This window comes from Lithobates pipiens, unplaced genomic scaffold, assembly GCF_037356315.1.
Source record: "Lithobates pipiens isolate NorthernLeopardFrog02 unplaced genomic scaffold, aLitPip1_a1.2 Scaffold_23, whole genome shotgun sequence".
NCBI classification, from domain to species: Eukaryota; Metazoa; Chordata; class Amphibia; order Anura; family Ranidae; genus Lithobates; species Lithobates pipiens.
In genome coordinates, this window is record NW_027507785.1 from 282531909 (window position 1) to 282558802 (window position 26894).

Genomic DNA, 26894 nt, shown 5'->3' on the forward strand with positions numbered 1-26894 from the left:
GTTTACTCCCACACTTCAAGTACGTGCTGGTAGCTTAATTGGGTCCTGTCTAAATGGGTAACAGTATATGTGTGTATATATGGAAAAAGTGAAATACTGCGCTATACCAAAAGAAATAATACTAAATTCCTAAACTAAATTAAAAGCAGAAGCTAAAAGTGAGATACACAAATAATGAACACAAAGAAATGTAGCAGCGCTAAATAAGGGAAGAAGTGAATAACCCGGGTGCTAAAAAAAAAAAAAAAAAAAAAAGACTAAACCTATTCCAAAGGTGTAATAACACAAAAATATATAAATGAAATAATCAGCTAGTGAATATATCAATAAATCAATCCATTAGAAAATTTAAATTAATTGAAAAGTCCATATAAATCATGCAGAAAAGTCCTTGGATGGAAGGGTGTACATTTAATTCCACCCATCCTTGACACCAACCAATACATGAAACAAATAATCAATCGATTAAAGTGAGGTGAAAAAAAGTGTCCCAAAAAATAAAGTAGTATTCCGTGACAAATCCACCACCGTATCCAGGAGGTGACGCCAGATAAAATGCAAGCTTACCGACTAGCAAGCTGAATAAGCTTGTGACCTGCAACCCGGTCAGGGCATCTATCCACAGGGGAACCAAAAATCTCCAGTCCCGGGCTCGTATGCTAGAGACAAGGCAAATGTCTCCGGAGGATCCACACTCCACCAGATGTTAATGACAGCTTAGCGGACTCCTCAGGACCGAGAGGCTCCAAAAGGCAGTGAAACGAAAACCCAGAAAAACAAGGGGACTCGCCATAGCATAATACCGTCTAGACCATATTTTAATAGGTTTAAAGAATAAAATGCACTTACAATATAAAAATAGATATCAGCAAATAGCTGGCCGGCTGTACATGGACGCCCATCCACGATGACCCTGGTACGTGGTGACGTCAGCACGTCAACTCCTCCCGATGCACGTTTTATCAACACAATGACATTGTCTGGGGAACGGGCAATGCGCTGACGTCCTTCCTATCCAGGGATTTGACCTTCTCCAAGGTATTGTGTAATAACTCCACTGAATAGCCCTTATCCACAAATCTCCCCATGAGGATGTGTGTAGTGTATACATGTCAGAAACCATAAAATCAGACCGAGACAGAAGTACAGTTAAATCACACTTGTTTAATAATAAAAGTAAAAAGAGCAAACTTGGTAAAAACATAGCCAAAATTCAGTATTCGGAACGGATAGTCAGCCAAGCCATAAGTCAGGGATCAATGTAGTGAAACAGCAAGCAGGATCTGGAGCCAGAAAGGGTGTCGGCAAAGTAAGCCTTTAAACAGGAACGCAGGAGATGGTTTCTTGTAATGTTGACCAAGGCGAAGGCAGAGCTACTCTGGACTGGATGGCTTAAGTAGGCAGGACTGATGAGCAGGAAATCATCAACAGGTGAGTACCTGTGGAGAGATAAGAGCTGGCAATTAGCTGACAGCTGAGTGGCCAGCTCTGAGAAGGAAGGGCTGAGCCCAGCCCAGACAATTAAGGATGAGCTCCGGCGTGTTCGTGCAGCCCACATGCAGAGCCCGCCAGGAAGTCGGCACTGCGCTAATCTAAGGCAGTGAGAATTTTCCCGATCTCTGCAGCCGCGCATCAGGAAATGTCTCACTGCCTGCGATTAGTGCAGTGCTGATTTCCTGGCGGGCTCTGCATGTGGGATGTGCGAATCTGCATTGCAAAACATTTAGTGGAGCACAGGGGAGGCATCTCGGTAAAGAGAACCTGTCACCTAAAAATCACCACATAGGGGACTTTTTTTTTCCCCCTATGTGATAAAAAAATTGAGCAAAAAAATACTGCAAAATACACCCAAACAAAAATACTGCAAAATACACCCAAACACATAAAATCCCCCCACCCCCCAAAAAATTGTTGAGCCCTCACCCCCACATATACACACGTACTAATGTAAACACGTGCTTCGGGGCGCCTAGGCGTGAAAACGTTGATTGCAATGTACATGTTACATATCGCCACACGCCGGAGTGAGAGCAGTAATTCTAACACAAGACCTGCTCTGTAACACTAAACCGATACCTATTGGGGGGGGGGGGGGGGGCTTTTGAAGGGTCACCTATAGGAAATTTGGGGTACTGAGATTTGACACGATTTCACAGGTGCACAAAAATGTGAGGTTTGGCATGTTGGCTATCTATTTACTCGGTGCAACCTCATCTTTTTTATATTTTACCAAAAATTTAGGTAATCGTTTGCCCTAAAATTCACGGTGTTTTTTACAGAAATGTTGTGTTTCCTAGACATTTGCGGACATCGGTCCCGATCATGGAGAGCCACTGCTAGTATGCAGTGCCATCTAACAGTGCATATAAGTGCTGCCTATCAGTGCCCATCAGGGCCTCATCATCAGTGCCACCTATCCTAGTCTTTTAAAAAAAAAAAAAATTTTTTGCAAAAAATAAAAAAGCCAGTAGTGATTAAATACCACCAAAAGAAAGCTCTATTTGTGTGAAAAAATAAGAATTTAATTTGGGTACAGTGTTGCATGACCGCGCAATAGTCATTCAAAGCGTGAAAGCGCTGAAAGCTAACAATTGCCCTGAGCAGGAAGGGGGTATAAGTGCCCACTAACCAAGTGGTTAAATATATCATCTATAATACATATCAAAATATAGAGATTCTGGAGAAATCTGTATGTGCAAGAGACCAGGTCGAAACGCAATATTGGATGTCTGTGATCTTTGGGCCATCTGGGGGCCCGGGTATCAACTCCCCTGACTCTAAGATGCTTTTTATACCCTATAATATACCATACAATGTTACTGACATGTTTCCAATCAACCCGTTTAGTTGCACAATGTTCTTCCAGTTCTTCCATGTTAGTACCACCTACTTTGCCAGCTTTTACTGCCCTGCCCCAAATTTTTTTGAGACTTGTTGCTGCCATCAGTTTCAAGATTGCCCTATTTTAAATTGTAAATTTTTTCTGTTTTAAACATTTTGATATGTTTTCTATTGTGACTAAAATATGGATTTATGAGATTTGCAAATCAATGCATTCTGTTTTTATGTAGCTTTTATATACAGCATCCCAACTTTTTTGGAATTTGGGTTGTGTCCATTGGGATAATAAGGACCTTAGATTGTAAGCTCCTTGATGGCATGGACTGATGTGAATATACAATATGTAATCTTTATACAATCTATAAATATCTCTAATAAATCAATTAAACAATCGCTTATAGATTTGCTTATAGAAAAGGGAGGTTAAAGATCCCTTTTTAATATTGAAATCCCCTAAAGCAGAGCTTCAGTTTTTTTTTTTTTTTTTTTTTTTTTTCCAACTTTTTGTCTATTAAGTATTCTGCCCTTGTTTTCACTTGATAGTAAAACACTTCCCCCCCCCCCCCCCCCCTGCCTCTAAATACCTTATACAGCCCACTTCCTGTTTCTTATCTGGTCATTAGACCAGGCTTATGACATCATTCACAGCTCTTTCTCACTCTGAGTTTGCCAAAAAGGTAGGAGGGATGAGTCATGAGAGAATAAAAAAAGAAGAGTTCCCCTTGGGGTTTTCAGGCAGCAACAAGAAGCAGAGATAAATCCGTGAAAAGTTATATTTATTTTATTGATTCAACGGCTTATTTGCCATCATAGATTTAAAAATACAGGCTCTGGTATATAATATTATAGCATATCAGTGGATAAACAGTATATGCAACTATTTTTAAATCTATGATGGCAAATAAGCCGTTGAATCAATAAAATAAATATAACTTTTCACGGATTTATCTCTGCTTCTTGTTGCTGCCTGAAAACCCCAAGGGGAACTCTTCTTTTTTATTCTCTCTCGAATACTTAGGGGTGTGCAGCTAGCTCGTTTTTCATTCATTTATTTACATTTATGCACTTTTTTTCCTCCTTACTTTTAGGAGGGATGAGTCATAAGAGGGCCAATGAAAGCTGCAGAGCTGGAGGTGTGCCTCCGTGTGTCTGTGTAAATTCAGTGAACAGGCAGCAGCTTCAGCTGCCCACAGTTAAAATAGTTGCAGCCAGACTCAGTGGAGGGAGATTTCTACAGCGTATTTGGCAAGTACGGAATCACAGTATATATAAGATAATATGCAAAATGGTTGAAGGGAACCTTCAGAATGGCAAAGATGTTTTTTTTTATTGCAAATTATGTGAGCAGACTGCAGTTCCTCTTTAAATTCTGTATATTATAATTTGTTATATATCACTCTTTTATAATCTCTTAAAAAAAAAAAAGGGGATGGCTATTTTTAAGAGCTGTAAACAAGAAGGGGGTTTTGGGACTTTAAATGAAGCACATCATGGTGCTTCCATCCCGGTAATAAAATTAAAAGATAAAGGAAAGTTGGGACTTTAAATGAAGCAATTGTATAGTGGAGATAAGTTGTAAATAAATAATATTTAATTGATAACATTGTTCTAAAAACATAAAAAGTATTCATTTAATTCATATATATTTACATAATGCACATGAGGCATAAACATGATAAGCAGACTAATATAATCATATCAACACATCCGTGGCCTACCCTGCGCCGGTCACCATGCTCTGCATGCGCTGTCTGGGTTGGTGAGTGTGTTTGGTGAGCTGTCTATTGACATACAACACCATGTATAATAGAGGTCGACCGATATATCGGCCGATATTTGCCGTTTTTTAAATAATGGGCATCGGCTGATTTGAGCTGATAAAAAGCCGATTTAGAACTACAGCGGGACTTTTCTATTACAGAAGTCATTTCAGTCAGTGTGAGTTGTCTGAGTTGTCATAGCAACCCTTTCCTCCTCTCTGGGCAGGCTGCCAAGAAAAGAACTAAATGATACAATGTTTACACTTCTGAATGAATGAAGTCATCTCTGTGTGTAGAAGTTCTCCGTTTAACCATTTAAAGACTAAATCTTTTCTGACACTTGTTGCTTACAAGTAAAAGTCCTGTATTTTCTGCCAGAAAATCACTTAGACCCCCCAAAAATTATATATATTTTTTTAGCAGAGATCCTAGGGAATAAAATAGCGGTTGTTGCAATATTTTATGTCACACGGCATTTGCACAGAGGTCTTTCAAATGCATTTTTTTGGGAAAAAAATACACTATTTAAAAAATAAAAATAAAATAAAAACAGTAAAGTTAGCCCATTTTTTTTCGTCCAAAAGTTTTGACTACCTGTTTTTATTTAATATATAGGTTTTTTTTTTTTTTTTTTTTTTATCTAAATCATACATACAAGTAAACTGATTGGGGGTTTTGTTTTGTTTAATAAATGTTTAAATGTAAGAAATTTTCTGTATCACTTATGAAGTTGCTTTCACACTGGAGCGTTGATGGTAAAACGCAAGTTTTAGCGGCTCTTTACCATCATTTTAGCGGTGCTATTTGGCTAGTGGGGCACATATAACCCAGCTAGCGGCCAAGGAAGAGGTTAAATGCGCCCATGAAGCACTGCTGCCAAATCGCATTGCATGCGCTTCGGCAGTGGTGCCCATTCATATCAATGGGCAGGAGTGGTTGAGGAGCGGTATACACCACTCCAAACGTGCTGCTTGCAGGACTTTTTTTAAAGATCCTGCCAGCGCATCACCTCAGTGTGAAAGCACTCCTGTCTTTCACACAGACTGCAGGGGAGCCATTTTACAGGCGCGATTTTTAGCCCAAAAGCGCCTGAAAAACGCCCCAGTGGGAAAGGTGTGTTAGATCAAGGGGGATTAAAAAATAAAATAAAAAAATAAAAAAGGAAAAAAAATAAATAAATAAAATAAAATCGGCCTAACATATCGGCCCAAAAAAAATCGGCATCATATATCGGCTATCGGCCGCCATGATTTCTAAATATCGGCATCGGCATCGGCCAGAGAAAAACCCATATCGGTCGACCTCTAATGTATAATTTTATTTCATTTAAACATTGACATATTTTATATACCCTATAGGAATCTTTGGTGCATCTGCTCCTGACGAGTGGAAAAATCCACGAAACGCGTCGAGCTACACTTGATGACACAGTTGTATTCCACATGGATTTATCCCTATCCAGTTACTATTAATACTATATAATACTGTTTTTATACTAGCCAATAGACCCACATACACTTTGTGGGTGTACGTGCCAGTCTTGGCACATGTGTGCCATAGTAATTATATTCATTTTCTTAGTTATCTATTTATTTATTTTACTTTGATCATGTCGTTATGATTGTATCATGACTGTCTGCTGTTGGGGCATTTATATGTTATGGTAATTATATTTATTTACTTTATTTTTATTTCTGATCATGTGTTGATATGATTATATTAGTCTGCTTATCATGTTTATGCCTCATGTGAATTATGTAAATATATGAATTAAATGAATACTTTTTATGTTTTTAGAACAATGTTATCAATTAAATATTATTTATTTACAACTTATCTCCACTATACAATTGCTTCAGTTAAAGTCCCAACTTTACTTTATACTTTTATTTTTAAGAGCTGTAATTCCTAAACCCTTCCTCTGATTTGGATTGTAGATTATATAACTATAGCTGCAATCTGTTATGGTAAATGCCTAAAAAAAAAAACAAAAAAACAAAAAAAAAAAAAACAAAAATGTATCTAAAATCCTTAGACTTGTCCTTAGCCTTGATATACAGTTAGGTCCATATATATTTGGACACAGGCACAATTTTCATACTCTTGGCCCTATATGCCACCAGAATAAAATTTAAATTAAAAAATCGAAATGAATTTGAAGTGCAGACTTTCAGCTTTAATTCAAGGGGTTGAACATAAATATCGAGTACAAATGTTAGCAACTGCATCCATTTTTATACACCGTCCCCCCATTTTCTGGGGCTCAAATGTAGATTGACGAATGAATATAATCCTAAATAAAATTTTCATTTTTAATATCTTATTGAGAATACTTTTATGGCAATGACTGCCTGAAGTCTGGAACCCATGGACATTATCAAAGACTGGGTTTCCTCCTTTCTGATGCTTTGCCAGGCTCCAACTACAGCTGTTGTTTGTGGGTCTTTCTGCCTTTAGAGACGTGAAATGCATGCTCAATTGGGTTGAGATCAGATGATTTACTTGGCAATTGCAGAATATTCCACTTCTTTTCCTTCAAAAGCTCCTGGGTTGCTTTTGCAGTGTGTTTTGGATCATTGTGCAACTGTACTGTGCCGTCCAATCAACTTTTGCTGCATTTGGCTGAATCTGAGATGACAGTATATCTCTAAACACTGCAGAATTCATCAGGCTCCTTTTGTCTTCTGTCACATCATCAATAAACACCAATGACCCAGTGCCACTGGAAGCCATGCATGCCCATGCCATCACACTGCCTCCACCATGTTTTACAGATGACGTTGTGTGCTTTGGATCATGAGCTGTTCTACACCTTCTCCATACTTTTTTCTTCTTCCTGTCATTCTGGTACAGATTAATCTTAGTTTCATCCTTCCAAAGAATGCTTTTCCAGAACTGGTCTTGCTTTTTTAGATGTTTTTCTTGGCATGTTTTTTTTTCGTTTTTGAAAACAGTTGAAACTGTTATAGCTGTAAAGGGTGGGCCAACTCAATATTGAACCCTATGGACTAAGACTGAGATGCCATTAAAGTTCATGTACATGTAAAAGCAGGTGTCCCAATACTTTTGGCAATATAGTCTAGATCTCAGAGAGCTGCCAGATTTAAATGTACAAAAAACTTGCAACAATTTTTTTTTTTTTTTTTTGCATATGGTTAGGATGCTGTACAAAAAGTAGTAATTTAACATCCGTGTGTATGATTTGTGTTGATCTTGTAACTGGTTTTTATGCTCTTGTTTTTCACAGGCGGCGATAAATGGAGTAATACCACAAGAAAATGGCATTTTACAGAGGTATGTGAGTTATTTATGTCTGTTTTTATATGTATGACAATGCTGGTGGTGGTTAAGAATGGTAGAATGCTTACATTTCTTGCCCATTCACCCAGGAAAGTGAGTAATATACGGCCATAGTCCTGGAGATGGTCAGAGCTTGGTGTATTGCTTATGCATTATTTCCACTTGCTGTTGGTTGAAGTATGTACAGACCAGACAGATTAACCCTTTTCTGCCAAGCGTATATAGTATGGATCAAGCGATTTCTTGTTTTTTTTCGTTGCCAATACGATACCGATATTTCAGCCACCTCTCAGGCCAATAGCCGATATTCTGTATATTAAATTTTTTTTTATTTTTACACTTTTTTTTTTTATCACTGTTATTGCTGTCATGAGGAATATATATAATATATATATATATATATATATATATATATATATATATATATATATATATATATATATATATATATATATATATATATTATATTATATTATCTATAACTTCCCTTGTCAGTAATAGGCAGTGACAGGTACTCTTTAAGGAGGGGTCGGGTGTCTATAAGACGGGCAGTAGGTCCCCTCCCGCTCCTTGTAATAACAACCGAGCGGCTGCTGAGCCAATTACAATAAAGCCAACCGTCCGCTCTAAAGAACGGGACCCAAGGTGATGTCTGCAGCTGCTTGCATCAACCCCGCCCCCCCCCCCCCCCAAAGCAGTATCGGTAATATTGGTCTAGTTTATATATTGATTTTTTTTGTTTTTTTGGGGGGGAAATGCTTATATTGGCCTTACTGATAATCGGTCAATCCCTAGTATATATGTATATATGCAGCCTCATGGAAGTGGGGCTGCATATATATGGTACTCAGAAAAATTAACAGAAAACAGAAAAAACTGCTCTAGTGAATAATACTAAAGCCCTAATCCATATGACCAAAGCAGCAATTCTGTGTGCAACATAAAATACCCACAGTATACATAAATTATAATTGCGCTAAGCATGAAAAATTCATAAACCATAAATAAATATGAGCATGAGAAAATTAAGCGTATCAATCCATATAATCTGAATATGTGCAAACAGTCCATGAACAAGCGGTTTGTAAAGATGTTCCATTTAATGGACAAGTCCATCTTGCATCACCAAAACTGCTGTGAATCCACCACCAGCTGAAGGCTTTGCTTACCAGCTCCCGGGGACCCCTTATTATGGGGGGTCGGATACTGCCTGTGATTTATCACCCAGCCTGGGCTTTTCTCCTCCTCCTCAGGGCTGCTCCACACTTCCCGGTGTCACTCTGTAAGTATATGATGGAATATGGCACCAAAAAAGAGACCAAAAAGGCTCCATATAGTGTAAAAAATTGTTGGGATTATGATATATATATATATATATACATATATATATATATATATATATATATATATATATATATATATATATATATATATATATAAAAAGCACTCGTAAATAAAAGCAAAGCGCCTATTGTTGGTGTGTTGGCCGTACAGAACCAAAAACACCCATCCTTCGGGACACAAGAGTGGTGGTGATGTTGTGGTGATGCACGTTGCTCCATCCTACACATTTTGTCACAAATGGCAATGGTGCCCCAGTACGTTTGTGACAAAACACGTATGGAGGAGCGTACAGTCTGTTTTCATGTTCGTTTATGATTTATGAATTTTTCTTGTTTAGCACAATTCTTATTTATGTATATGTGCTACTGTGTTTGTGCAGAGAGCACCCTGACAGTGTGCTACCAGCACAGAGACTGAGTTTTCATGGACAGCTTCTGGTCTTGTACCAACGATCAGGAGGGCCAGTTCCTGGTTACCTGATTACAGTGAAAGTCTGTGATTGTCTATCACAGTGATCAGTGAATGTATAGCCTGTCCCTGTGTTATTTTTTTTCTTGAATTGAGAAATGGTTTCATTGTGGTTGATTTCCTAAAACTGGAGAGTGCAATATCTGGTGCAGCTCTGCATGGTATATATAGTAGTAAAACTGGAGAATGCAAAATCTGGTGCAGCTCTGCATGGTATATATAGTAGTAAAACTGGAGAATGCAAAATCTGGTGCAGCTCTGCACAGAAATCAATCAGCCATTTTTTTTTTGTCAGCTCAATTGAAAAACCTGATGTTAGAAGCTGAATTGCTACCATGCAGAGCTGCATCAGATTTTGCACTCTCCAGTTTTAGGAAATCAACCACAATGAAACTTTTTATTGATTCTCCATTCAAGAAAAAAAACACAGGGGCAGTCTATACTTTCACTGATTACTGTGATAGCCTATCAAAGGCTTCCACTACAATAGGGTAACCAGGAACTGGCTCTCACAGTTCCCGATCGTTAGTATGAGACCTGAAGCTGTCCATGAAAACTCAGTCTCTATACAAACATATTAGTGTGTGTGTGTGTGTGTGTGTGTGTGTGTGTGTGTGTGTGTGTGTGTGTGTATATATATATATATATATATATATATATATATATATATATATATATATATATATATATATATATATATATATATATATATATATATATATATATATATATATTATAATTTTTTTTTTTTTTTTTTTTACATAAAAAAATATACACAAAAGTAGGCTATACGGGGTATTTTAACTGGGAGACAGACTTGAAGCTAGTAAATGTTTTTACTTTTAATTGTAATGCTTTATCTTTACCTACAGTCTATTTGCCTCTGGGTTCAGATGCTGATCTTTCCTGCACAGAGCCCTTAAAGTGATTGATTGTAAATTTTATTTTATTTTTTTTAAACAAACATGTCATACTTACCTGCTCTGTGTAATGGTTTTGCACAGAGCAGCCCTGATTCGCCTCTTCTGGGGTCCCCCACTGTCACTTCTGACTCCTCCTGCCTTTGGAGTGCATCTATAGCAAGCTGCAAAGTATAATATAATAACAATATGGAGTGCCCCTATAGCAAGGTAAAAAAAAAAAAAGTACTGCCTTTAGAATTACCATATTTATCGGCGTATAACAAGCACCCCAAGTTTTAACAGAAAATTTTATTAGACAAATCAGCATTACATTGCAAAGTACAGTAGATCCGATATTACACAGTTGTAGAAAGGAAAAAAAGAAAACAAAAAAAACAAAAACACCTTCATCCAGTAACCATTCTTAAATCAATAATCCAGCAGTACAGATAACAGGAGCATCCATAACTCTGTCATAAATGCAGGACATTCCCAGCGAAACTTCACAGCCATCATGCAGGTACCTGACATTTGCGCGAGCCCGCGGAAGGGGGGGGGGCCAGGGAGGAAATGGTCGGGAGAGAGAGGACAGGGCGGTCAGCCGGGGGGGGGGGGGGGGGGAATCACCACCGTCTCAGCTCAACTCAAAGTTAGGGGGAGGGGGAACCAAGATCAGCGGACGCATCTATCCAGGATGACCAAATTTTATCAAATTTCCCCGGGCATTGTCTACTTTCAAGCACCCCAAGTTTAGGAGGGAATTTAAAAGAAAAAAACTTTTAGGAGGGAAGTTTAAGGAAAAAAAACTTTTGTTTTAAATGCCCATCAATGCAGCCTGGTCAGTGTCATTTGCAGCCTTGCATTGCAGCCTTGTCAGTCATTTGCAGCCTTGTCAGTGTGTTTGCCTTTTGAAAATGGCGGCTTTCGGGTATTTTCAGCTGCACTCGGCCATTCTTGGCTATTTTCGCCCGTTCTCGGCTCTTTTTGGCCACACTTGGCCGTTCTCTGCGGCTTTTCGGCTTTTTCAAAAGCCGCCAAGAACAGCCGACTGCGGCCGAAAATACTTGGAAAGCCGCAGAGAACGGCAGAAAGGGTGAGAAACGCAGGGGGATCTGCGTATAATACGCACCCCCGATTTCCCCCTGATTTTAGAGGGGAAAAAAATGTGCGTTATACGCCGATAAATACGGTACTCCCTTCTCCTGCCCAGGACTATGTCCCACGAGGCATTGCTCCTCATACATTCACAAGTTCTCAGGCACTTACTGACAAGTATGAAAGGTGTACTGAGCTGTATGTGTTCTGCGCTGTATTTCTTAATATGTAAACAAATAATGCATTTTGTACGCAGGCCAACTAATTGGCTGACCAACTCGTCCATTATGAAAATAGCTGTCAACGATTAGTTATGTTGGGCCTTGCATATATGCATACATGTCTTGTTTTTAGATATTAATCAAAAGTTATGCCAAAACCCAAATTAAACTTTCCGTAAGTAATGCTTTTATTTCTGTTGCTCTCTTTTCAGTGAATTCAGCACAGAATCCATACAGGGTCCTGTGTTTGGTCCTGCAGTCCAACCCAACACCTCTACATCCATTGCTTCTCCCTCATCGTTGTCTACATCAGCGTTCCGCCCGGTAATCCCTAGTCGGCCGGTAGTGGAACGCCTCTCGCGAATGCTGGACTTCAAAGTGGAGTACAGAGACAGAACTGCAGATGTTGTTCTAGAAGACAGCTGTACTGTTGGTATGTCAAGCCATATTATATACAATTAGAGTTCTATGCCGATGTTATTTTAGTTACCTGACTTGCCTAACAAGCTACACTCAAAACCCGTTATCCATGTTGGGTTGCTATATATCTAAAAGAGTTCTAGTGGCAGGATATCGCCATTAAAATTCATAACTACTCTGTGATATCCCAGTGAACTGCACTGACACAAAAACACTAGCCTCTTATCTGGAAACAAGACCCCACGTTTTAGGAGATCTTGTAGTGCTCAATAAAGAGAGAAAAACCACAGACATTGTCAGGTGCAACCTCATGAAGGTTACTAAAGAATGGAAACCACAGACCTTGTTAGCTGCAATCTAATGGAAGGTACTGAAGAATGGAAACCACTGATCAGTATGCAGAGTTTTCATTCATTAAGGTACTAAGGCGCTTCCTCCCTCCCACCCTTTCACCACAAGGATTGGTTGCTGAACGATCTACACCTGACTTACCGTGTACTCTATACTACACCCCCTATTCCATTAGTACTGCACAGGGGAATACCCCCACATCACTCTGCCAAAGGCTTGCATATAATTTAAAGCTCAACTCCCAAGATCTAGCTAACTTTTCAAATGCATATCCCTCTCCCTAAGCTCTGTTACAGCGCTGACCAAATTTGAATCCTAGTGACTTGCTTTTCTTGCAATCCTCGGAAAAGAATACTCCTTACTGGTATTGGGAGGAGGACTTTATCTTATGCTGCACATCATATCCATGTGGGGAAAGAAAACTTCCCATTATGCAAAGGGAAATGCAGCAAGTCATAGACAGTGTGCACTGAACCTGAGAAGTGGAGGGTGGAGTTGATGCCGAAGGCTCTATCTTCAGGCACGCCTATATAGCCACATAGCCAGCTGCTGTCACACACATTATGGGTGGCTGAGACTGGGGGTCCTAGGACTTCTGAGTCGGCTCACTACAAGGAGCAGGAACATGGTTGGATCCCTGCTCACTATAAAGAACTACAGCGGGAGCAGAGACCAGACTGGTGGCAACGTGGATACACGGCATAGCGGCCACCGGTCTTGCAATGCGGCTGTAACAGGGAAGGAAGCCCTAATTCAAATGCACACTAGATTTCTTCAAGTGGACACCATGGAGAAGGAAACAAGCAGCATATTGTATTAAGGTATGAACTCCCCCACACTGCCAGCTGATTTTCTGCGGAGTTCTACTATAACGTTAGAGTGGCGATGTGTCCCTTGCACCAGAGCAAGCTTTGGTTCTAACACCAGCCTCAGCATCCAATTGCAGCTCTATTTCTGGGATGCAACATACAACCTATTAGATGCAGAGAATTTTGCTTTACTCTGTCACAAATGTCACATTTCCTTGGACAGATTACAGCCTTAATACAGCCATTTTCTTCCAGGGCTCAAACACCACAGCTCTTCTCTTGCTCCCCTTTTTCAACCAGAGTCGTTCCCCTGGTACACCAGTCCTAGAGGAAGCAGACACAGAAGGAAATGAAGAGGAAATTGAGGAAATGTTAGAGGAAGTTGCAGAAGGTTTTTCTTCAGATTCATACTGAAGAGGATGTTTCATACAACATGCTACTGTCTTTAAAAGCCCTTGGCTTTATGCAAGTTGACTCTCCTCCATCTCATCATGCCCATTTAGGTACACAGGTACTACAAAACCCTGCAAAATATTGAACAGATAGAATGTGCAGTCTGATGAATGTGAAATAATTTTCACTCTTCCCAAAACATATACTGAACTCCTATCCAATGAAAAGAGAGTTCACAAAAAAGTGGGCCATTCTTACAGTTGATCCTGCCGTCTCTATCCTAAAGAAACATCTCAATGTGCCTAATTAAAGATCTTTCTTCTTTTAAAGATTCTGCAGTTAGAAAGTTTGAGATACTCGTAAAACCTGTGTTTAGCCCTGCAACCAACTCTTGCTGTAATTTCACTTTGTCAAACTAGGAAAATGAACAACCAACATGAGCTTGTATTTCAGGATTGTGTTATGCAGCAACTACAACAGTTGCCTTCTGATGTATTTTTCCTGTAGATGCCCTAGAATGAGTCATGAGACAAATTTCCAGAGCTTCTAATTTCCACTGACGTGCAGAATTTTATGTCTAAAAGCGTGGAAAACTGAAGTAGTCTGCAAAAGGTGCTCTACGCGTATGCCTTTCCAAGGAAAGGTGTTTGTTCGGCGAAGTCCTTGACCAATTTATTGAAGATGTCACAGGTGGGAAGGTTTTACTTCCACAATGAAGGTCTTAAGACCACCTTCTTCAGGAACACTCAACTCCCCAAAATGCAGTGCACCTATCTGCTCTCACCAGGCTTCAGCTTCAAAATCTAAGTTCAGCCCTTCCTTTTTGCACAAGACTTGGCCCACCAAGGTCACCAAGTCTTCCACATAGTCTTCTTAACAATGAAGGGGCACCCTCATTCCGCTTCACTCTGGGTCAGACATCTCAGACCTGTAAGTTCAATGGGTAGTTTCAAAAGTGTGCAAATTAGAGTTCAAAACTCAACAAACTGCCCAAAAACAGATAGTTTTGCAAATGTTTTGAGACACCTTTTGTCCCAGGGAGTTGTTATGCCAGTACTGCCACATGACTAATTCAGATGATTCTACTCAAACCTTCTTACAGCACCAAAGCCCAATGGGGGTATTTATTATATTCTGGATTTAAAATATCTTAAATTCCTTGAAATCCCCAAATTTGGCATGGAATCCACAAGGTCAGTAATTGCCTTTAGACAAGGAGGATACATGGCATCTGTGGACATCCAGGATGCAATGACAAACGGCCGCTTTTGGTTTATCTCACTGCCCTTATGCCTGTCCTTTGCTCCCAGATTATGCAACAAAGGTTTTAGCACCTCTGTTTGCCCTGCTCAGAACGCAGGGCATCCAAGTCACTGGCTATCTAGATGACATTCTTTTGAAAGATTTCCCCTTTGCAGCCATCAGAAAATGTCTGCAAGACAATGCAGATGCTGCAGGCTTTTGGCTGGGTGATCAATTTAAACAAATCTGCTCTCTAGCTTTCCCTTCACCTGAAATACTTGCGCCTGGTCCTCAAAACGTCCCACGCCTAACAGTGGTACTCCTTCCTTCCCTGTCATTGGAAGGGTATAATAACAGATGCAAGTTTCTCAGTCTGAGTAGTAGTGTTTCAATCCCTAGCAGTCCAAAGAACATGGTCATTGAGAGAGAACCAGCTTCCCATCAACATTTGAGGGCTCAGAGCAGTCAGGTTGGCTCTGAAGCACTGTTCCCCCTCTTCTGACGTGGCATCCAGTCAGGGTGTCATCAGAGAATGCCATGACAATTGCCTACATCAACCATCAAGGGGGCACCAGGAGTCTGGCTGCCTTGGAGAAAATGTACCCAATCATCAAACTCACTGTCCAGCAATTCCTAAGGTCCACATTTCCAGAAAACCTGGAATGTGGATTATCTCAGCCACCATCACCTAGATCAAGGGAATGGGACCCTTCATTTAGATGTCTTCAATCTGATTTGGAAAAATAAGGAATTTTGAAATGTGGACGTCCTAGGCTCCAGGTTCAACAACTTTCTAGCACCAGCCTCTGCCTTCATAATCCCCTGATCTCAGTTAAGGTTAATTTATGCTTTCCCTCCAGTGTGAATCCTACCTTGTCTGCTGAAGAAAATGGAGCAAGAGAATAAAACCGTGATTCTAAATGCACCAAACTAGCCAGAAAAACATGGTACACAGACATACTTGGACTTCTACCAGACAACCCCTGACCTTTTCCCTACAGATCAGATCTGCTGCCTCAAAGCCCCTTAGTTCATCCAGCTTATCAGTGCCTGACTTTAGTGACCTGTTGAAACCCAAATATTAAAGGATAGAGGCGTTTCTGAGTCTGATTCCTACCTCGCTAAAAGCAAGAAAAATCTCTTCCAGATAGATACAATATAGTACCTGGAAATCTTTTTTTTTTTTTTTTTTTTTTTGCTAGGTGTGAACCCAGGAACTTTAATGGTCAGGTCTTGGCTTATACACTTTCTTTCAAGTGCCTCTGGCTATGCTGTCCCTTGTAAAAAAAAAACTTTTTTCAAGGTGTACCTTGTACTATGCCCCTCTTGAAGCACTGTCTTCTTCTTGGGATTTCAACTTTGTTCTCTCTGTCCTGTAGAAACCACCCTATCAGGGATAGACATCTCTGCACTGGTGGCTCTTTTCTGTAAAGAGCCTTTCCTCCTTCAGAATGACAAGTTTGCCTTAAGCCCAAGGCCGTCCTTTCTTCAGATAGTGGTTTTGTACGCGCTCATTCCACCAAATCGGTGGGTGGTTCATGGGCATTTTGGCACCAAGCATTGGTAACCCAGTTGTGTAAGGATTGTACATCTAATCTTCTGCTGATGCAGTTTGTGGCTGCAGGTTTTTTGCAACGGCTCTCTAAAAGTTGGCCTTTTGACCCTCGTTGGCCTGTTGAGACAGTTCTGTTTGCCTCCTTGTTGCCCACTCTTCCTATTCACTAATTGGGGATGTCCCATAATGCAGTATATGAATATTCTACCCATGTCCTGTACAAATAAGAATTTTGACTTGTCTATTCTATATCTAGAGAGTACAGTACAGGCCACCCTTCTTGCCATTCCTTAGTTTACTCTCCATTGCTTGCTACAAAGCTGAGGACTCACAGGTTGAGTAGGGCTATGTGGAAGGAACCCAGGGGCCATGTCCTCTAAAGCTTTGCTGGTGTCAGATCACATGAAGGTACACACCTATAACCCATGGTATATTAATACTCTTCCTGTGCCCTGTGCTGTATTCCATAATATAGAATTTACAGGTCAGTCAATTTTTCCTAGCATTCATGACTACACAGGTCAGGGTCATGAGTGGCTTACTGGGAGCCGACAACAGGGCAAAATTTCGACAGCAATGGCATCGCCTCATTGGCGTCCACTATTTTGGACATTGTGGGGGATGGGGGGAGCGAGTTCCCTCCCATTAACTACAGAAGCCTCTCAAACCTGGATCTTTGCACTTGTGTGACAACTAGGTAAAAGATGAAAATAACAAAGGTATGTGCACTTGATCCGTATATGGTATGCAGCATTATTAATGGCAGTGGGAAGGCAACATTTCAAAGCTTGATTAGTGAAAAACCTTTCCTTCTACTTTTAATGGTCAAGCTGCAAAGCCGATCCAGAAATAAGTGGTCAAGGTCCTGGCTATGCAGTGTGGCAGAGTTATGGGACACAGAAGACCCGAACCCCATTTTTCTCACGATAGGAATGAGTACACTAGCTCCGACCGTTGTCTGATGGGACAGATTGATAGCAGCACAGCCATTGGCTTCCCCTGTCATCCAATCAAATCCAATAACTCGGGCACCGGGGGTGGAGCAGTGTCCTGCTGTCTTTGTCAATAGACGCAGCAGTAGGACTCTGGAGCACACCCGCACGGGTCTCCCGAAGAAGAGCCCTTCTCTGACAGGGCACTCGAAAAGAGGAGGAGCCACCAGCGCTGCCAGAAGAGGATCGGGGCCACTCTGTGCAAAACCAACTGCAAAGAGGAGGTAAGTATGATATGTTATTTAAAAAAAAAAAAGGGTTTAGTAACCCTTTAATTGCAAGACTGATTACTTCAGTCGGCACAGCCATGTATGATTTTTGTGGCTTTGCCTTTTGAGCTGATTTTATGGTCATCAGTTTGAGTGATGTCATCTGTTGATGATCCCATCCTTAAAATATAATTTATAGTTTTCTGTCTGATGTTTAGCTTTACATCTAACGCAGGGTTTGTCACAAATGGCAAAACACACAGATGACCTGCATGTATATGGGCTGTTTTACGTACTAAAGGATTTGCATTTCTGCCCATCCAGTCCTGAGATTAACACTGTCCCTTCACATGGCACACACCACTTGCAGTTAAGAGGACTACTTTTTTTCTCAAAAAACATACTTGGGTGGATGCAGCATCAGTCCGCCGCTGGCTCGAAGACTGAGAAGTGAACGATTAAAGACCACTGATCGCTCAGTTCTCAGAGCTCCCTGACTGTCAGTCACCAGCTCTCTGCTTTACCCCTCTGCGCTTACTGGAGCACTGGGCAGTGAAGGGGGTGACAGCGGCGGGCTCAGGCTCTGTGGCTCACCATCTACTGAAAATGGGTTACAGGAGTGTACTCCTGTGATCCACAGAAGTACAGCCAAGCTGTACTTCTTCTCCTTTAAGGAATACAGTGGTGCACTCTTTTCATCCCCAGCCTGCTTTTGGATAGTGAAGAGCAGCAGGAGATTGAGGTTATCCCTCATGTATACAACAAGAATGATTGGCTCCCAGTCCTACCACTCCCTCTCTTAATCTATCCTGCTTTACAAGCTATTGCAAGAGGCTGACACCAAGTTTCAGATCAACAGGTTGCATTAAAAAAACAAAACCTTGTGTTTGAGTATGGCGCTGGACTACTTTGTGCATTAAGTTTTTTTTTTTTTTTTTTTTTTTTTTTTTTTTTTACAATAAATATGTTATACTTACCTGCTCTGTGCAAGGGTTTTGCACAGAACGGCCCCACTCCTTCTCTTCTGGGGTGCCCTGCTGGTGCTCCTGGCCCCTCTTCTTCCTCTGGTGCCCCCACAGAGCAGCTTTCTATGGGGGCACCCATGCGTGCACACTCCTGAGTCCTGCTGCTGCATCCATTGACACAGACGGCAGGACTCTCCCCCACCTCCTGCTGCTGCGTCACTGGATTTGATTGAGTTAATGGCTCCTCCTGCTATCAATCTATCCAATGAGAAGAGAGACAGCGGCTGGAGTCGCTCGCCTCCTGCATGGCGGATCAGTTTAGATAAGAAAAATGGGGGCTTTGGGGACAACTGCAGCACAGAAGGTTTTTCACCTTAAAGTAGTTAAATTTTAGGTTAAGTTAAATTTTACACTAAAAATGCAGCTATATACCTATTTTCAGAGTGCTGATCAGCACTCGCGTGACCCACCGCCTCTCTCCTCTCTCAGCCTGACAGCTGCAGCGGACGGGGCAGAGGATTCCCCACTGATGTCAGTCGGGAGGGGAGCAGAGAAGGCACAGACACAGGGGTACATTACATGAATAAACCGAGAGGATAGTGTAAATTTAACCCTAATTTACAGCCTAAATTGATCACAATATCAGGGCTCAGCAGCCATGATATACCGTGATCAGTTTACAAAGGGGAGGGCATAGCCAGGCAGGATCAGCGGGGTATTTCACATGTTACAGGAGGCCAAATGACACAGCACAAGCACTGTGCTGTATAACATGCTTTAATGCAGTGATCTCCAAACTGGGGCCTGATGCGGCCCTGGGTTTGCTTTTATCCGGCCCTTGGGGAACAATTTCATCCACTGACACCAACAGTGGGGATTAATTACGGTAACTGATACCAACAAAAGGACATTATTCCTCCCACTGACACCATCAAAAGGGCACAAATCCTCCCACTGACATCAACGATGGGGCATAATTCCTTCCATTGACACCAACAATGGGACAATACTCCTCCCACTGACAACAAAGAAAGGACACATTTTCTCTCACTGTCACCAGCAATGGGGCAGAATTTTTTTACATTGACACCAACGATGGGGCACTATTCCTCCAATTGAAACCAACAATGGGGCACTATTTCATCCACTGACAAAGATAGTGCATTGTGTACTCCCACTGGACTCTAGGACATTTTCAACTCCCACTGGCCTTAGTCTGGCCCCCCTCTAAAGTTTAAAAGACAGTAAACTGGCCCTTTATTTAGAGAGTTTGGAGACCCCTGCTTTAAAGGAACAGGATCTTTTGTTAACCTAAATCCCCCGCCCGCCTGAGCAACACTAATCAGCCAATGGCTTCGACCAGTTAGTCGAATGCTGGTTTTTCGGCATGTCCCTTTGACCAAAGCCAGTCCTTAGACCAGCTTCTGTCGGAGGGCTATACACATGGGCCGAAGGTTGGCCACATACTGACTGTGTGTACATAGCTTAACAGGTTGATCTGTTTGCAAAACATCAATGTAGTTGTTTTTCCTGGAACTCTGTTTGAATTGGGAACAATTACCAAAATTATTAGATCTTTTATTTTACATTGTAAAGATCTTTGAAGTCACGGTGCTGCTTTTTTAAATCTAGCCCCTTATGTTTTCCAGGTGACATAAAGCAGATACTCGAAAATGAGCTTCAGGTTCCTGCATCCAAAATGCTGTTAAAAGGCTGGAAGTCTGGAGATGTGGAGGACACTGTGAGTATGATGAGGATCCAAAACACCATCTTATTCTCTGTACCATTATCTTCTTGTGTAAATCTCAGCTCAGAATTTTTGTTATAATGTAGATTCTATAAAGATACTCCTTTTAGCCAAAAGTTTGGAGTTGAGGCCTCATGCAAAACTGGGCGTTTTTACTGCTGCTGTTTTTGGCTTTGGATTTTTTTTATTTTTTTTTGCAGCCAATAACTCCCCAGAATGGTAACCTATGTGTCCATGCACACATAGGCTGTTATCGGCAGTTTTTGGCAGGGGCATTTTTCTGGCTGGAAAAAAACCCCAAAACCAGTGGGTTTTGAGAGGAGTTTTTCAGCTGTAAAAATGCTCTAACACTGAAAAAGCACCAAAAAAACCTGAAAAGCTTTGCTATTTGACTAGAGGTCGACCGATATTTGCAGTTTTTTAAATAATCGGCCGATTGTGCTGATAAAAAGCCGATTTAGAACTACAGCGGGACTTTGAAATGACTTCTGTAATAGAAGTCAGTGTAAGTTGCCATAGAAACGTCTTTCCTCCTCTCTGGGCAAGCTGCCACGAAAAAAACAGAAAGATACAATGTTTACACTTCTGAATGAATGAAGTCATCTCTGTGTGTAGAAGTTCTCAGTTTAACCATTTAAAGACTAAATCTTTTCTGACACTTGTTGCTTACAAGTAAAAGTCCTGTATTTTCTGCCAGAAAATCACTTAGACCCCCCAAAAATTATATATATATTTTTTTAGCAGAGATCCTAGGGAATAAAATAGCGGTTGTTGCAATATTTTATGTCGCACGGCATTTGCACAGAGGTCTTTCAAATGCATTTTTTTGGGAAAAAAATACACTATTTAAAAAAATAAAAAATAAAATAAAAAACGGTAAAGTTAGCCCATTTTTTTTTTGTTTTTCGTCCAAAAGTTTTGACTACCTGTTTTTATTTAATATATAGGTTTTTTTTTTAAATCTAAATCATACATAAAAGTAAACTGATTGGAGGTTTGTTTTGTTTCATAAATGTTTAAATGTAAGAAATTTGCTGTATCACTTATGAAGACTGCTTTCACACTGGAGCGTTGATGGTAAAACGCAAGTTTTAGCGGCTCTTTACCATCATTTTAGCGGTGCTATTTGGCTGCTAGTGGGGCACATATAACCCAGCTAGCGGCCAAGGAAGAGGTTAAATGCGCCCATGAAGCACTGCTGCCAAATCGCATTGCATGCGCTTCGGCAGTGGTGCCTATTCATATCAATGGGCAGGAGTGGTGGAGGAGCGGTATACACCACTCCAAATGTGCTGCTTGCAGGACTTTTTTTTAAGATCCTGCCAGCGCATCGCCTCAGTGTGAAAGCACTCTGTCTTTCACACAGACTGCAGGGGAGCCATTTTGCAGGCACTTTACAGGCGCTATTTTTAGCCCAAAAGCGCCTGAAAAACGCCCCAGTGGGAAAGGTGTGTTAGATCAAGGGGGATTAAAATAATAATAAAAAAGGAAAAAAATAAATAAAATAAAATCGGCCTAACATATCGGCCCAAAAAAATCTGCATCATATATCGGCCGCCATGATTTCTAAATATCGGCATCGGCCAGAGAAAAACCCATATCGGTCGACCTCTATATTTGACGTTTATCAGCGATTTTATGCCATAAGCTTTTGTGGGAGTTCAATTTGGTTAAAAAAAACGCTGAAAAACTCATTCTACAGCTAACACTACTAGCTTTTTTATAGCGTCCAGTGTGCATGAGGCCTAACATTGTTCAAATGAAAGTTTTTTGATTAAAGTTTTGATGCAGACTTTCTAAAAAGGAAATTATGATTTTGGGCATGTATAAGCTTAGACAACAAAGGAATTGCACAGAATTCTACTTGCTTTCCAAACTTTTCTTTTTTTATTGCATTCCAGGATCCCCCCCAAACAGGGCATTTGTATTATTATTTTTCTGGTCTTCTGGGTGTTTTTAACCTTTTGAGGTTTCCTAGAGCCCCATTGCTGCAGCTGCCTCTCAGGCAGAAGAGATGTGTATGCAGAACTTTCTGCTGGTCGGCATGGTCTGCTTGTGCTGTGGAATATGAAGCCATATGAAGGCTCAAGAAATTGAAGGAGTTGAGATTTGCATAGTCCCGAGAATGGGGCAAGTAATTCTATGCACAGGATGCAATAGTTGTCTACTGCTACTATAAATGAAGTAAAATGAAAGAGAACTTGAACTCTACAGTGACTAACCACCAGTAGTGTGTAGACTTGCAGCATCTTATCTCTTCTCCAGGACTGACTTTCCTTGCCTGTGTCTCTGTGTAAAGGTGGCTATTTGAGTAGAGGCAGGGCTTTTCTTCTTCATATCAGAGCCATTCCCTTTCTTACTGGTAATTTAATGAGTGGTGGAGGAATATATAAAAAGCAGCAGGAGAGTTTCAGAAAACATACATTCATGCAATGGATGAAACTGAAACCGTGGGATTCTATCACTGTATATCCCCAGGTACAATTACCTCTCCAGCAAGGAGGACAATGAGCAGCACAGTAATGACGTCAACAAATCCCACTCTGACTCTCATGAGAATTCAGAGGCAGTAGTGCCTTTTAGATGATCTCACACTGCAGATGTAGAGCTATAAGGCTACACAACAGGAGTACCGCGCTAGGTCTAGGAAGTGCACTGCTATTTTTCAGGAAAAAATTAAGACAAAGTATGTTTTTTCAGAACACTGGTTAGGCGTAGTTAACATTATGGATATTCCCTACAACATAGCAACTTTTTTGTATTCAAGTCTACATTAATGTTTATCTTCATATTCACTGTCTGAAAACTGTAATGGATTTGTGATCGATGTGCTATATTCTGTGTTACTAAAGTGTTTTACTATTTACATTTTTATGTGAATTGCCAGCAATTGCATGCTTGCTCATTTTTGTGCTGCTGTATTAAAAAAGCAATTTACAACAAAGAGCAAACCATTGACAATTTCTCTTCTTCCCTTTATAATTATTGTTGGGTTGTCAGCTGTACAGGGAGTGCATAGTTTTCAATGAATCAGCTGCCTGGTAGACTGGCATTGTGTGTTGAAAAGCAGTAATGCACATCCACCCTGTTACCCTGTAAACCAGGCAGAAATGGCTGCATATTCAGTATAGTGCGCAAATATGACTACCTCCATACACCTACAGTGGGGAAAATTAATTATTTGATCCCCTGCAGATTTTGTAAGTTCGCCCTACACTTTCTCAGTGGACAGGCAATCTTCTGGGAGCTGTCACATGTTCCAGCAGATTGCCGAGAGGGAATGGGAGACGAGGAGTCGTCTAGCCGGACTGTAGCCAGAACCAGGAAGTGGGACAGGAAGTCCCTTTCAAAACTAAGCACCCACTCCCCCCCCCCCCCCCCCCAAAAAAAAAACGACATGTCAAATATGGCATGTAAGGGGGTGAGGAGTGATTAAAGCAGAAGTTCCACTTTTGAGAGGAACTCCACTTTAAAGAAGATCTGTGAAGAAGAGTTGTACTGCGGCAGGTTGGCTCGTCTGCGCAAATCGCCGTAGATGTACGTTGGGCTCGTACTTGGCGATCTGTGGGCGTGCGCTCCCATTGACCAGTGGGGAGAAAATCAGCAGGTCTGGCGGACTCTATCTCCGCCGGCCACCCACATTCGTTACCCGCAGTGACAGAACGGGGATCTGCCTGTGTAAACAAGGCAAATCTCTGTTCTGACAGGGGAGATCACACATCCTGTTTTTCTGCTATATGGGAAGATGGATCTGTGTGTTGTCCCAGTGATGAGCCGTTCCCCCATACAGTTAGAACACACAGTGAGAGACCACAGTTAACCCCTTGATCGCCCTCATGTTAACCCCTTCCCTGCCAGTGTCAGTACAATAAAGTGCATATTTCTCTTACGTTAACTGACTGACACAGCTCCTTTACTTAGACCATCGGGTTTTTGCGCCACCTTCAGGAGAGGACTAGGCAGAAAATGTTAACGTGCACAAAAAACAGAACTTTCTAGTTCTGCCCAAGGGGCGGTCCCTTCAGTAACAATCCTGCAGCCTCAGTTTTTTTCTGCCTAGTGAAGGAGATGGACCTAGGAACCCTGCGGGCCCATTGGTCCGTGGATTTTTTTCTGCGCAAGATTAAGATCCTGTGATCTGCTATCAGCAGCCGGCTGGGTGACAGGCTGGATACCCTTATCCTTGTAGTCTCCCCAGCCTGGCCAGCGAGCGTGTGCAGACCAGAGCTCCGCGCTGGGTCGGCCACGACCTGTCCCTCGGGCTCCAGGGGCGACCAGTGAGCGCAATGCCCCGGGGCACACATATGAACGATCTACTGATGTCTGTGTCATAATGTGCCGGGCCAGCAGCCACCCCATACTGATCATAGAGTGGGTCTTTGTCCCCAGCTTGTCAGGCAAGTACAGCTCTCCTTGCCTCATGGGGCTGAGCAGCTGGGCATTCCCTGGAAGGTCAATTCGGGGGTTCCTCTCCTCCCCCTCTTTTCTCCCTGTCCCTATCTCTCTCCCCCCCACCCGTGGGGGATGCTGCATGGACTACTGTATGGTGTGTGTGACACATAGACATGGGTCCCCTGGGGGGGGCTCTTACCTTGGGTGGGGGGCTGTGCTGGGTGGCTGTGCCCTGGATGTCTGTTGTCTCTCCCCTGGGTTTCTGGAGGTCTGTGTCTGCTGATCGCTGTAGCGCTGTTTTCCGCCATTTCTCTCCCTGTGTTTCACTGTCCCTCTCTGTGTACAGTGCTCGGTGGCCATTTTTGGTGTGACCAGGGTGAAGCATGGTCAGAAACCATTTTTTTGTAGTTCGGCGCTCATTTCCCCTGTGATTATGTCCTTTATACTGGACGCTCGGTGGCCATTTTGTTGTAGCATAACACGTTTTTCATGTCCAGCGCTGATCCCTGGGGCACCTGGGAGCTGACACAGGCTTACCTAACTGGACAGCGCAGAACTCGGTCAGGGTGGTGAGTCCTGTGGTGGGGGCCTCTCAGCCTGCAGCAGTTAGGAGGGTGGGACCATCACTGTCCTAAGTCCCCAACAGGTGGCAGACGGGGTAGGGTCAGCATGGCTTCAGAAACTGGTGTTTCTTCCCCTGAAATCCAGGCAATTGCAACCAGTTCGCCTGCAGACAGTGCAGTGCCTCTGGACCCTTTGTCTCCCCCCGGGAGAGCTCTGATGCAGACTTGGGCCCCACTGAGGCTGGTGACCCCTACTCTGATCGGTCCTGGTCAGCGTCATCTGAAATGACAGACAGTGAGGATGATTCCCCTCCGGGTCCGCGCCACTAAGCACTTGTTGGAGCACTTATCACAGCTGTGTGTGATACCGTGAAGATTAAGGATACAGCAGATCCCTCTGCTGATGTAGCGGCCCTTTTTGGGTCCCGTAAGCCAGCCTGTGCACCTAAGGTGGTGTTTCCATATCTAACTTATTTAGATAAGTTCATATACAAGGAATGGGGGATACACCACAACAGACCTTTTCGATCCCCAAATATATGGCGGTGCTTTACCCCTTTGAGGAGAGCCTTCTCAAAAAATGGTCGACTGCTCCGGTCGTGGACTCCCCAATATCCAGGTTAAATAAAGTAACCACGATCCCGGTAGAGGGGACTCCTGCCTTTAAGGACCCCACGGACAGGAAGGCCGAGCCAGTGGCCGTTCCTTGTTCATGGTTGTGGGGTCCGCAATGCGACCAGTACTGGCCTCCGTACTGGTGTCGCAGACACTGACTGAGTGGGAAAAACTTTTGCACCGCGAATTGGGGTAGCAACAAGCTTCTCCTGTCTGCGTGGAGCTAGCAGACCAGTTAGTGCAAGGCCTTCAGTATGTTTGTGACACGGCCCTGGATACCCTCCCTCTGTTATCCAGGGCTTCAGTGTCAGCAGTGGTGCTGAAGCGCCTGATTTGGTTAAAATGCTGGTCGGCTGACCAGGCATCTAAAAAAGCCCTGACAGATCTACCCTTCCTTGACGAGCGGCTCTTTGGAGCCTCGTTGAATGACATCATTAAGAATGCCTCAGGTGGGAAGAGTAGCTTACTCCCACAGGCCAGGAAGGCTAAGGAGCCATGCCATAGGCAAGGGCCCTCTTTTTCCACTCACAATCTGCTTTTTTTTGTCCATGCGGGGCTTCGGCTAAACATCCCCAACCTGACAGGATGGCCTCTGAAGGACAAAAGCATCCCTGGAACCACAAGCCTGCGAGCAAGAGTGCTACCGCATGAAGACTTGCCCCCGCCCGTCTCACGGGTGGGGGTCGCCTTCGGGAGTTTGTAGCCCGGTG

General features: G+C 42.2%; 1 protein-coding gene across 2 annotated transcripts in view; it reads left to right on the top strand.

Annotated features, from left to right (window-relative positions):
* The window catches only part of FAF1 (Fas associated factor 1), a 440039-nt gene that overhangs the window by 89726 nt on the left and 323419 nt on the right, over positions 1 to 26894 (top strand). For both annotated transcript variants that reach the window (XM_077450266.1, XM_077450265.1), the window contains exons 3-5: positions 7849 to 7895; positions 12144 to 12364; positions 20517 to 20608. In XM_077450266.1, the coding sequence (XP_077306392.1) occupies positions 7849 to 7895; positions 12144 to 12364; positions 20517 to 20608 (360 nt within the window). The remainder of the gene's footprint in view (positions 1 to 7848; positions 7896 to 12143; positions 12365 to 20516; positions 20609 to 26894) is intronic.